This window comes from Pangasianodon hypophthalmus, chromosome 22 (genome assembly GCF_027358585.1).
Source record: "Pangasianodon hypophthalmus isolate fPanHyp1 chromosome 22, fPanHyp1.pri, whole genome shotgun sequence".
NCBI classification, from domain to species: domain Eukaryota; kingdom Metazoa; phylum Chordata; class Actinopteri; order Siluriformes; family Pangasiidae; genus Pangasianodon; species Pangasianodon hypophthalmus.
Window position 1 is genome coordinate 7370241 of NC_069731.1, and position 14244 is coordinate 7384484.

Consider the following 14244-nt stretch of genomic DNA (forward strand, 5'->3'; position numbering starts at 1 on the left):
CTGTGGTAGTTTCACATCATGTTTAAGAAATGCATGATGTGTACGATGTGGTCTTCTCCTGTCGTAGCCCATCTGCATCAAGGTTCGATGTGTTATTCATTCTGAGATGCTTTTCTGCTCATCATGGTTGTAAAAAGTTACTGTAACCTTCCTGTTAGCTAGAACAAGCCTGGCCATTCTCCTCTGACACTGGATTTTTGTTTTTTGTATTTTATGTCACTAAATAAGCTATTGAAAACCTACATGTGTATGTGATCCAGTCTAACAGAAGCAAAATCTATCTTCCTATAGGAACAGGCAGCAGATGATGGGTGGCATTAATGCTGCAGGAACTGTAGAGCCACTGGCTCTGAATGTCATGCTGTGTCAGGTAATGGTGACGCTCAGCCTGAGGGGGCGGGACCACATCGCCGGCCAGGATGCAGACTGGCTCGGGCCAATCCGAGCCTTTGTTACAGACACACTGTCCAGTGGCGGGAAGCTGAGCTCTAAGCACCTCGCTGCTCTGTTGGAGGTGGTTTGGAGGATGATTGTTACCCAGCGAAGCCGTGGTGAGCCTTTCTTCCAGTCATAAACTTTCACGTTAGCTTCAAATAATGAGATTGGGAAGTGATAATGTTATCACGGATACTTCAGAATTCTCTCACTATGTCTACTCTGTGTTTAGAAGGCAGTCTAGTGAGACACTACTTTTGAAATAATGAAGATTTCTTCGCTAATGGTCGCTAATTCAATGTCTGCTGAAATTTCATTGGTTAAAAAGTTGCTCAAAGAGTTGGAGACATGTACACATATACGTAAACATATATATTTTAAAGACAAATTTATGATGATATTGTAAAATGTAATAAAACTTATAAGGCTTATTTAATATAGCTTATGTAATATCTTGGGTATATGTGCCCCTGCCTAAATAAGTAGTGTTGGATGTAAAGTGTGTGTGTATGTGTTTGTGTGTGTCTTCAGCCGTGACGGAAGAGCTCCTACAAGCTGTGTATTTTCAGTATCAACAGAAGAACTTGATACTGTCTGTGCGCACCCTGTTGCTGCGTTTCTTTAGTCAACTCTACATACAAGAGCACCAGAACCAGCCTCATATCGCCAGGTACACGTACATACATGGTTAAGTGTATGTTGAACAACTCTCATATGGAGGAATGGAGAGTAGGGTGGATGTCTTTGACCTTTTTTACTATAATGTTCCCCTATACTACACCGAAGGTGTTACTGTTTTGATATAATATTCACTATAGTAGAAGTGGACAGCGTTTATGTTTGCTTCACCCTTCTGCTCCTCTTCAGACTATTCACATTTCCAAAGGAATTGCTGGAAACATCTGCAATTTCTTTTGATGAAAACTGCTTCAGGTTCCTGATCCATAATTGAAATATCATTTGAATAAAAATATATGGTGTCCTAGCAGATGTGTAAAAAAAAAAAAAAAAAAAAATCCAATGTTAAAATATTTAAAACGTTTACACACCATGTGATTTAAACATCTTTAAGAATCTCTATCTGTAGGAGGAATATTTTGAGATTGACAGTATATCTAGCCTATATTTAATTTACATTTATAAGGGATACACCGAAATATGTTAAAGAAAATGGTCAGAAACTGCACTTTTAGTTTTCAGTTGAAAGACAAAAAAATGAACTAAACCTACAATGAAGTGTCAAATCAAACACTTAATAAATATATATATAATATCAGTGGTGATAATAATTAGAGGGTGATTGTATAAGCTTTTTTTGTTCTTTCAGCAGCAGAAGATCAACTGTAAAAATGTCGGCCATGTACACATTAGACAACCGATTAAGGATTATAATGCACTCTAATAGTTTTTGTTTGTTTGTTTATTGCACTTTATTGTGGAATCACTTAAAAATCCACCATCCAGCTAAGTTTTCGTGATTGCCACTGCCAGCAAGCAGTTCCCGACTACACAGCTGATGATATTATTACACCTTCCCCTACACTACTTTAAATCTGACATGGTGGAAATGCTTGCTTTCCTGTCTTTTTTGGCTATGGATGATTGCAATTTTTTTTAACATGGTAAATCAGGGAAAAATCAATATTGCACAAGTTTAGCTACAGCACATCATTAGAACGATCCAAACTCCTTTTTGGATGCCAGTGAGGCCAGAGCTGAATTCAGTTCATTTCCCAGGTCATTATCAGCCTAGAAAAATCCTCCCAGACCCAATTGTACACATAGCGTCCATCGTCCAAGGAAGGCTATTAGAAGTGCTGTTCCATGCATTGTTTGCTGTTGTTAATCAGCACTTAACTGCACTAATAAAATAAAATAAAATAAAAAAAATAGTTACGAAGTTGCAGTTTTTGCTTTAACTATGGAAAAGACTATTGCTTTTGAATTACTGTTTGACTCTTAGTGCTTAACTTAACTCTTAGTGCACGGTGGTCAAGTTTCAGGGATTTCCTTAAGGGTCTGTTCTTTGTGTTTCTTTTTTACCTGATCACTCTCTCCCTCTCTCTTTCTCTCAGGAGCAGGATTTTGACACGGTGGTTGGCATCTTTGCCGCTGCAGTTGGCGCAGTTGGGTGGCCGTAATCCTCAACTGTCTGCACAGATCCTGCAGACGGTGCAGTCAGCTGCAGCCTGGGGCAACAAAGACCTGCTGCACAGTCTGCAGACGCATGCAGGCAGCCTGTATGGTGAGCACACAAACACACGCACACACACACGCACACATGCACGCACACAAAGTCTTATCAGTTCTTTTCCTTATTTTTTTTTTCTAACATTCTTTGCTGATTTACATTACTGTCCCAAATTCAACATAACATAAATCATATCACAATATTAACGTGAGGTATTTCCAATTAAACAACATACATTTAATGGCCACTTTAATAGGAATACCTGTACATCTGCTCATTTATGTAATTATCTAATCAGCCAATCAGTGCACGAAATCATGCAGATACAGGTCTAGAGCTTCAGTTAATGATCACATCCAACATCAGCATGGGGAAACATGTGAAACTGCTGATCTCCTGAGATTTTCACACACAATGGTATATAGAGTTCATGCAGAATGGTGCAAAAACTGTCCAGTGAGCAGCTTTTCTGTTGATAGAAATGCCTTGATAATGAGAGAGGACAGATGAGAATGGCCAGACTGGTTGGAGCTGACATGAAAGATACAGTAACTCAGTTAACTACTCTATGCAACCGTGGTGAGCAGAAAAGCTCCTCAGAACGGATAACACATCAAAACTTCCACTCTTGTCAGCCGAGAACAGGAATCACCACTATATCTGCATGATTTTATGCATTGCACTGCTGTCACATGATGCATGGATGAGTGGGTGTACTGGTGTTCCTAATAAAGTGGCTGGTGAGTTATTTAGATGTAGGGGAAAAAAAAGCCTAATGGCTGGACTTCATCAGGAGTGTGATGAAGTGAAATCAGATATATAGACATGGGAAACAGCCATTCCGATTTGGTGGAAGATTATGTCTTTTAAGTGATTGATACTTATGAATTATGCAAAATGTGACCTGCGATATAAACTAACATAGTTTTTTCTGTCTCTCTCTTACACACACACACACACACACACACACACGCACACACACACACACGCACACACACACAGAGCACATGTACAGATTAAAAGCTATATTGTAAATGGTAAATAATCAAAGCCATACACCACAATCTCTGAAATTGTGTATGAGAGTGCAAGTGAGGTGTGTGTGTGAGTGTGTGTGTGAGTGTGATAAGTCCTCTGTAGTTTCATGTTTCCAGAACACAGCACTGCCATTGTGTGTGGTGGCTCCGGTGACATCAGCAGAGTGCGTCAGCAGCTAATAATGTCTGTCTATCTGTGATCACTTACAGGGGAAGAATACACTCTCTCCCCGTTTTGCACACACACACACGCGCACACACACACACAAACACCTCACTTGCACTCTCATACACAATTTCAGAGAGCAATAGAGATTGTGGTGTATGGCTTTGATTATTTACCATTTACAATACAGTTTTTGTACTGTACATGTGCCATGCATGTGATCTGTGCGTGTGTGTGTGTGTGTGTGTAAGAGAGAGACAGAAAAACTTTTTTTACCTTGTTAGAAAAACTTTCACACGTACACACATTTACTTACTACAGAGTAACAGTTTGAATAGTGTATCAGGTGGGGGAGCTCTTTCTCTTTTCTTTCCACAAACATTTGAACTTGTAACAGTGAATTCTGCATGGGGTGTGTGCGTGTGTGTGTGTAGATCCTCAGGAGGGCTGTGTTGTGTTGTTGCCGGTGGAACAGCAACAGCGCTTGGTTCAGATCCTGTTCTACCTGCCAGCGTTTCCTGCTGATGTTCTGGCCTGCCTCAGTCAAGTGTGTAACACAGGCAGGGTTTCTGCAAGTCTTGCTGCCACACTCATCCGCACAGTACACTTCAGGTACAACACACACACACACACACACACACACACACACACAGATCCTGTTGCACAGATCCTAACCAGATTCCCATTTAAATACCCAGTCCTCTTTGTTATACTGTCTTATGATGCACTACCTGTTCTTGTATTTTTATTGTTTCTTTGAGGATGTCCCTTTGGTTAACACTTTCCTTCATTACCCACAATGCCATTTGATTACCCGCTGATAGTGGGATTTAGCCCTTACCTCATTTATACCAAAAGAGAGCGATGTAGCAGTGCTTTAGTCCTTTACTTTGTCCAGCTCTCTCACTTCACCATCAGCTTCTGAAGCTTGTCATCTCCTAGATCACTACCTAGCTGAGTGTACCTGTTATCACTTATGCTTGAAATTGTTGAATTGTCTAATATTAAAGACTTTCTAACTGCACTAGAATCACTAAGCACATCACAAATATTTCAATATAAACATTGAATGTGTTTCAGGGTGGACTGACGTATCCCTGTAGAAGAATGTTAGAATATAAATATCCAATCATAATTAGCTGAGAAAATTGAAGCACAGGGAAAATGGTGCAACTCGGTTTTCTTAGTTCTGAATAAACATAAAAACTTTCCACTACAGGAATCATAGACAGAATGGATGAGCCAGTTGATAATGTGAGCAAGTTTGAGTTTTTCTCTTTTATTTCAGTTAATGGCCACATTTCGCATTATACGCAGACAAAGCTGACTTGCACTGGCTAATAGCTGAGCGCTGAATTGGCCATTTATCAGTGGCACTTACTACAGACATTGTGTTTGCGTTATTTATTCAGCGAATGCATTTCCATCTATCAGTCCATTTTTTTTTAAAATTGATATTTGCTGTTTCTTTAGCCAACATATACATTAGTAAAACTCGGAGAGAAACATTTTATAATATTCCATGTGCATGTTTATTAGAGTTGTGTTTCCTAGTGTGCTCAAAAGTATTGGTACACTTTCTACATTCTTGTTCTTTTATGACTTATTCATTTGTATTGATGATCAAATTTAGAACAACAGGTTTTATTAACTGAATCTGAAAATCACAAACTGAACACTCTAATCATTTTAGTGTTCCACTGTTTGTTTGGGTTTTTTTTTTTTTTGAAGTGAAATTGGTGGATTGGTGAAAGATTTCCACTTGATTCTAGGATACAATATAGCTGAAATCATACACTTTTTCACAATACCATATGTAAGAAATTTATAATATGTTTCAGTCGCATTCAACACATACATGCATATGTGTTTTAAGCTTTTTTTTTGAGTTATTACTCAAAAAGGTTTGTATTGGATGAATTATAATAGCTTAAATCTAACAAAAATTTGTGTTCGCTTAAGGTGGTAAAATGATGTTGAAGAAGTCGCCATAGAAAAAGTATGATTTATTGTTGTATAATCAGATTCGTAATGTTCATTATAACATTCATGTAGAAAAACATGGGACAGAGATAGGGACAATGGAACAGAAATTTCTTTCTAGCTCCCCATTATCAATTTCTTTTACTATTCAGGTATTATGTAAAGGATAAAACATGATGGGGTGTGTTGTAATAGGAAAATAATCAGTTAACAGGGTGGTGTAATAACAGCCTGACATGAAGCAGAGTTACTGTTACCACCATGAAGTGGATTATTTACCTATAACAGTGCATCCTGAAGCGTTTTATTCCTCTTACACCACACCATTTTGCCAACACTACCATTATTTATTTATTTATTTATTTTTTAATTAATTTACTAAAGAATGACACGGCATACTTCTTAAGCATGTTTTATTTCCTTTAGTACTGTGGAACATCTGCGAAAGTTAGTCCCTGTTGTCACTTATGTTATAGCAACTACAAGATCATTCCATCACCAGCATCTATTTTTCTCTCTCTCTTAAAGTTAATACGAAAAAAAAAAATGCAGCTTGTCACGTTAAATGTAAGAGAAATTGCAATGCGTAAACTTCTCTGTCCTGAATTTTGTCCATGTGGTGGAAAACTTAGTGCTGATACTGGAGACTCCTTCCATAAATCTGAAATAAATGTCCCCTTACAGAAAGCTACACCATGTTAAATAACATGTTTATAATCATCTTATTTGTTTATGTGGAGCGTCCTCTATACGAGTCCTTGAGAATGAGTTGCTGCTATAGAAACAACAATATATGAGGACAAGTGCATTAATATAAACCTGTGATTTGAATTACAGCTAGAATTACTGACAGAGCTGCAGTTATAGTAAATGAATCAACACCTTCTAACCAATCAGATTAAAGAATTCAACAGCGCTGTAGTACAGAACTATTTATTGATCAATCCCATGTGCAGGAACACGCAATTTTGTGGATCTGTGTGGGTGTGAGTCTAGATTCAAACCCCAGACCCCCAGACAGGTATGAAGGCTTGACTCCAGAAGGTTCAGGGCAGCTAAGCGGAGACAGCAGTCGAGGAGTTTGTGTAATAGAATCAACCAATTTAAACAGCCAGAGCATGATTAAAGGCAGTTTAATTTCCCTCTTAATGTCTGATTGGCCTGTAACCATTTGTCATTAGCTCTGATTGGTCGGAAAAAAACAGCAGTCATTGTTCAGCTCAAACAGAGGTCATCCAGCATACAGGTACAATGTATTCACTGTTAGTGTAGATTTTATTATTAGAGACTTTCATTGTACTTAGACATGGGTCTAGTTGCAAAACACACATTTGCACTTTAAATGTCCTTGAAGTTCCATGTTCTCTGGGGAATGGCTGCAATTTTTATTTATTTTTTTTTTATTATTATAATTTTTTTTTTTTTTTTTGAGTTGTGGAACACGAGCAGTGATTGATTGACAGCATATTCTAAAGTCAACCACATGCTGTGAGCATCAGGGTGTGTGTATGTGTGTGTGTCTGTGTGTGTGCGTGCGTGTGTGTGTGTGTGAGAGAGAGAGAGAGAGAGAGAGAAAGATGCTGTGGCCCCACTGTGGTTTTTAGACACTAGCCTAAAGCCACTCTTTTATTTGTGTTTTTTCTTACAATTCTAATGGGAGCTCTGTCTGCGAACACAGTGAGTGTGTGATATTGTGCTTGTCTGTGTGTGTGTGTGATACACTTCAGTTCCTCGGGGCTGTTTGCTCACTAGGATGTGCGTAGAGCATAGACAGGACTAAGGGCACTAGAGGTAATGGCTACTGCTTGCCATTCTGCATAGGCAGTAGGGGGCAGTATTGCACTGTTTATACAGTTTGTATCGTCCCTTGATGTTTGGCAATTGCAGCATGCCTTGGGTCACTCAAACTCCTGACCACATCCTAAACCGCAAGTCTGCGGAACTGTACTGGAGCTATGAACACCATTCTTCCAAACTATATTCCCATTCGTTCATATTCATTTGATGTTTTGATAATGGTGGTAGAGAGCGCTGTCTAACGCAGCAGTCCAAAACCTCCCATAGCTGTACAATTTGTTTGATATCTGGTGACTGTAAAGACCATAGCATATGATTTTACATCATTTTCATACTCCTCAAATTATTCACTGACCCCTGTGCCCTGTGGATGGCGGGGGGGTTGGGGGGTTCATCTCGGAAGATGAGACCACTTCCATCTGGATAGAAATGGTTCATCATAGGATAAAGGTGATCAGTCAGAAGGACTTCGTAATGATTTGCAGTGACGCTTTGCTCTAAGGGGATGAGTCAGCCCAAACCATGCCAGCAAAATGCAGCAGCATAACAGAGCCACCGGATTTTTTTTTTTTTTTTTTTTTTTTTAAATTTGTCACTTGTCTGTTTATGTAGTGGTAGCAGGCTTAAGTTGTAATGTTCATTTTACTTAAGCGCCTAAGACTAGGCTGCTTGAAGTAATACAGTTTTTCTTATTCTCTATTCAAATGAACTTTCAATATTTTAATGCTTTACTGAAAAAATTTACACCATTTTCAGAAGTTTTAAAGAAATTGTATTTTAATGGATGCAAGGTTTCTCACTCACAATGACCAATATTAAAGAAAAAGAAATTTAATAGCTTATTCACTGCATGTTCAGTGTTTTTTTTTTTTTTCTTTCAAGTCAATGTTCAAGAAGTATGTTCAAATTTTTGTCTTTTTTTTTTTATTGGAAAATCCATTTAGAATGTGTTCAAAAGTATTTTTAAATTACTGTTAATAATTTTCTGTACATGAAAAACAGTTCCAAAATTCTGAGCCAAGAACTGTTTAAACAAAATTTGACTTGAGTCATTCAGAACACATTAGTTAAAACTGAAGACGATCCATTTTTAGCAGTTTGCGAAATCCTCATATTTCAGATTCATATATCTATACATCCTGTTCACGCATCACTTGCATTATTTATTTAAATAATTGTTACAACATTCAAGTAATAACGCAAGCGTGCTCTTACCTTTAAAACATGTTAATTGTCGTCTTCTAACAACTAACATCTGATACAGACACATTTTTCTCAATTATACAGATCCTCTCTGTGTTATGCATTAGTAGCTGTTGGTACTGTTTTCGGTTAAAAAAAAAAACAAAAAAAAAACTTCTTAACAAAGAATGACATAATCTCCTGAGAGAAATAATTTGACAAAAGCTTTTCTTTTATTGATAAAGTGGTTTTTGTAGTGGTTTGTTTATAATGATCTAGAATCCTTTGTTTATTGAAATAACTGCTTAAATCTGTGGGTCGAGCCCATGCATAAGTTTAGTCGTGTTCGAGGCGTAAACAAGGCCTGATGGGGTAAAAGATTTCTCTGTGCCAACCTTCATAAAGTATTAGTAAAGAAATTGCCAATTTTATTAGGCATTTTGAGTGAACATATTAAGATAATTTACATATCAGATAAACAAGCGGCTTCCGAGTTTGAAATCACTAAGCTTGAACCGGAGAAAACATTGAGAGTAAATTGAGTAAATTCACTAAATGCCCTTAATTAAAAACATAATGTACGGCTGCTTTTATAACAAAAAATTACTCATAATTATTAATACTATTGTGGGTTTTTTTTTTTCGGTGACCATTTAACATTAGAAAATCAGTAGTCCAATTGTTCATCTTCATTAACAGCTTTATCTGGGTTGCAGTGGACCTGGAGCCTGTCCTGGGAACGCTGAGCGTCAGGCGGGAATACCATGGAAGCAAAAAGATTAGACATAAAGATTTGAACATTAAAAGCCTTTGTATTTTTATATTTTTAACAACGAAATGTAATTTGAATTCATAGCATAGAAATACATTACATGAAAACCCATGCATCTATATTTATTTGTTTTTGAACTGACCTCCTTGATATTTTCAGTGTTTAGAAATTCGCATTTTAAAATTCACACTTTCAAAAAAAAAAAAAAAAAAAAAAATCAAGCTTCTACGTTCAGTTTTTTTTTTTTCTCCAGGTGTTCCCAAATTCTGATCTGGGAAAGGCAAATGCAATCGAGCCTGAAATGCAATGAACCGATATCTATCCAGTTCTCCGTTTCTCATTCCAGCATTGCCTGCCTTTGCCTTTGCCTCTGCCTCTGCCTTGAAAGCCCAGATGTTTAACTTGTGTTGTGAATTTTGCAATCTGAATTTGACTGGTCAAATTTGAGCACTGGATTGCGCAACTCGAATAGTTTTTTAATATCTGAAAACTGAATAATTAAATCTAAATTTGTGAACATTGAGCAGGAAAAAAATGATTTGAATATTTGTAGCTGGTTTTATTTATTTATTTTTTATTTTAAAACACTGAAATAAAACTACTTCACTTATTTCAGAGCAAATAATACAAATGTGTGGATTTTCAGCGTAATGTATTCCATGTTATGGATTCAGTGGTGTTTAAATTTCATTATTCAAAATTCAGTGTCTTTTAAACATTCAAATCTTAATGTCTTCCACAGAAATATTTATTAAGAGTAGAAAAATACGGTGCAATGCATGCACTTTAATTTAAAATCCAGTGATCATTTTATTACATTTTACAATTCTGCTTAGAAGTTGTTATTTCTATCTCTCATTTTCAACATTATTCATATTTCAACATCAGGAAAACTTCCAGAATATTGTTTAAACCACACATAATGAGGACCAAAACAATGTAGAAGTATATTTTTCTTATTTTCAGTGCGCGTGCTTGTTCCCTGTTACAAAGTGCGCAACCTAGAAAGAATTTTTGTGGGTTTTTTTTATACCACTGTAGCATAACATTTAATGTTAAAACTATTGCAGCTTTTCTAGTCACAGAATACAGATATACTAAAAAAAAAAAAATACACATATGTACTACATTAGGGACATCCTACACAATGTTTATGGTTGGTTGATTTAATTACAGGCCCAGATGAATTATTAGAAAAGCCCCTGAGTGCTCGATTTGATGCAAAACTGTGTGTAAATGGATCTGTATATGATCTATATACATGTGCTTGTGAACTGATGGAAATTCATTACATTATAAAAGCCACACGTGCACACAACATCCAAATCTGATTACAGCAGCCTCACACTACACCTGGGTCTGTACGCAGACGTCATGTTTCCTGCTAAATATTTAAACATGTCTGCTGTTTCCAGTGGATGATATGGCTGTTAGATGTGCTTGGTGTATATGGATCATGCAGCCGCAACAGCAGGATTCAGTTACAGGTCACTTTCATAACAGGGATGATTACGTCCAGAGGAATAGTGTGAAGATGAACAAAGAATCAGTCATTGAGCGCAGCATCGAGAAGTGCAGCATCTTCAGGGAAAAGAAATGATCTGTAGGAAGCTTCTAAGAATTTGTTTTTTGGTTTTTTTTTTCTTAAATTGCCTCTATTTTTTTTTTTTATACATGCATGCATCAGAATGAGATTTTTAATATATTACAAAAACAGTAAATATGTGTTGAAACCCATTACAGTGCTGTAATAGTTTAGTTTTACACAAATGTTTGAGAGACCATGTGTAGACGATGTGCACCCCGTGATTGATGGTTTATGAGATATTTAAACACATCACATGAAACCGTTCCACATGCAAATTGAAATCATTTTTTTGGCCCACTTCTCTACATTGCCCAATCTGAAATAATCCATTTAGCAGAGACAGTGAGCATATTGTCCTTGAATGCACACCACACATGCATATGGACACACACACACACACACACATGAGCAGCCTTGCTCAAATTTCTTTTATAGAAAAGCATGACTCTGAAACGGTTCTGTAATTATCTCGGTGATCCAGTAAAGTGGCAGTTTGAGTGTGTTTGAGTTGTTTTAAAATGCATATTTCAGCGTTTCCATTTTCAGTTTTGCACTTCTTAACAAGTTCTTTAACAAGTTAAGGAAAAACGGGATTCTTTTTAAGACTGCACTGCATAAGTTTATTTATAATTGCAGTTGAAAGAAAATAGATTGTAAAGCCCAATATGGCAAGAACAATTAACAAAAGATATATATAACTTAATATATATTACTTTAACTAAGAAGTGCACTGTTTATTAGAAAAAACAGACAAATTACTGCTTTATGATTTTTATTTTTATCAAATACTGCAGTTGTAAAATGCATAGTAATGTAAAAACAAAGAATGCAAAAGCCAGTAGCACCAAATGACGTGTTGTGCAGCCCAGGGTCTCTAGAGCAAGGATTCTCAAAACTCTCCTACTGCCAGGGACCCGTTTAACTGTAAAATAAATTTCACAAAACCCCTCAGCATAGATTTATTTTTTGTACGAACATAATCCAACTATATAAATATTAGACTCATTATTCAAATTTGTACAGTAATATTCTGACTATTTATCTGAGCCAACTTTCCACCAACAGACCACATTAGGTCCAAGTTGACATTATTTAACTGACATTATTTAATTTATATTTATATATATATTATTGTTTTTGAGTTCTTGAGGTTTGGATTAAACTTGTTCAATTCACATGAGCAGAATTGTCTAATAATTATAAGAATTTATTAATAATAGTGCATATAATAGCTTTGATAATGGTGTGTTGTGATTTGCACCATATTATTACTACTACTACTACTACTAATAATAATAATAATAATAATAATAATAATAATAATATCATAGACTCCATTCCTGATTTTCTATGTTGAAACTTGATTCAGTTAAATGTGATTTTAAAAGAAACCACATCATTTAAAACATCCTTCCCAAGTCAAAACACAGTAATTGATTCTCACTGTTAGAAGTGAAGAAAATGCATTCGGTGACTTGAGCACTATTGGATCGCGTCTAAGTTAAAGAATGTTCTGGGGGGAAAATCCGGCAAGGATGCTCGTGTGCTGAGCTGAACCAGCAGAGGTAAAGTAAGGATAGGGATTCTGTGCATCAGATTGTGTTCGACGCAGCCGTGTGTGAACGTTCATATATTAACACTGGCCACTTTTTTAATGTGTTCTTAGAGGAAATGGGGGGATCTCAGGTGTCTGGTATTTTTAGACTGACATTTTCAGTGCACACACAAGCACAGTGGGGCACATTGTAATGGGAGAGCGGATCAGTGCTGGACCACTGCGCAGTAATGTGTGTGTGTGTGTGTGTGTGTGTGTGTGTGTGTGTGTGTGTGTGTGTGTGTGTGTGTGTGGTCTTGTGCAGGTCTCCTTTAAGTGGCTGGTCCAGCAGTTCGCAGGATGTGCCAGTGCGGGACGTGGATTACTTCAGTTTCCTTTTCTCAACACTGACAGGTACACACACACACACACACACACACACTCGAATATAAATTATAATGAGCTTTTTGGGTAACGTTACAGTGACAAAAAGTAAATTGAGTGCACATGCGTACTCTGTTCACGTCATCATTTCTATTCTTATAGTATCAAGAACAAGTTCTTTTACTTTTTAATTCCAACTTTTTTTATTTTAATTTTATTTCATTTTTTCTTTATTGACCCTTAGGGGTTAATAATGTTAATAATAACAAGAATTTTGTGATGATACATATTTCATAGTGACTGGATGTTAGAAACATTTATGACGGTTTTTACACCCACTGTGGTTTCTGGCTGAAAAAAGAGAATGAGAAATGAGAATGAGAAATATAGCTCTATTGTAGAATTTGTCAAAATGTTTCTAAAGTCTCACTATGAGCCTCTCAGCCTTCAGAACTGATCTGAAGCCAGAGTATGACATTGCTATCAATAGCTTAACGTGCACTATGTGACCATGTGTTACCTGTAATAAAGGAACATCTTGTGGTAATGTGAAACTTAACAAACTCAGTCTTTATTTCATAAATTAATAACTCTTTTCCCATTTTTAAGGCTCATTCACACATTCACCACACAGTGTGAGCTAAGAGAGTGCTGGGACGTTGTACACACAACTACATAAAGTACAATAAGTGCCCCAGTGTAAGATAATACCAGTGTTAATAAAAAGAATGTTAACCACATAGAACAACTCTAGGTTTTTTTTTTTATTTATTATTATTTTTTTTTATTATTTTATTTTTTTTTTTTTACACCATACTAATATTGTAATACTGGATGAAACCCCACCAGCACCCACCAACCACTCCCATATCAGAAACCACAAGTGAGACCATTTGTGGTTTCTGATATGATGTTTCATCATACTGGAAGTAGATATGGCATGGGTAAATTGTGGCCATAAAGGGACGCACGTGGTCAGCAACGATATTCAGAAAGGTTGTGGCATTCAAAGAATGCTCAGTTGGTATTAATGGGCCTAAACATTAAGCGGAAAACGTTCCCCGCACCATTACACCACCACCATCAAGGTGAACTTGTTGACACGAGGCAGGTTGGCTCCATGGATTCATGCTGCTGACACTAAATTCTGACCCTACCATCTGCATGTCGCAGCA

The 14244-nt window shown here is 36.7% G+C and overlaps 1 protein-coding gene across 2 annotated transcripts in view; it reads left to right on the top strand.

Moving 5' to 3' along the window:
• The window catches only part of tex10 (testis expressed 10), a 32641-nt gene that overhangs the window by 8793 nt on the left and 9604 nt on the right, over positions 1 to 14244 (top strand). For both annotated transcript variants that reach the window (XM_034297851.2, XM_034297850.2), the window contains exons 7-11: positions 292 to 551; positions 967 to 1105; positions 2511 to 2680; positions 4264 to 4441; positions 13011 to 13099. In XM_034297851.2, coding sequence (XP_034153742.1) covers positions 292 to 551; positions 967 to 1105; positions 2511 to 2680; positions 4264 to 4441; positions 13011 to 13099 — 836 coding nt within the window. The remainder of the gene's footprint in view (positions 1 to 291; positions 552 to 966; positions 1106 to 2510; positions 2681 to 4263; positions 4442 to 13010; positions 13100 to 14244) is intronic.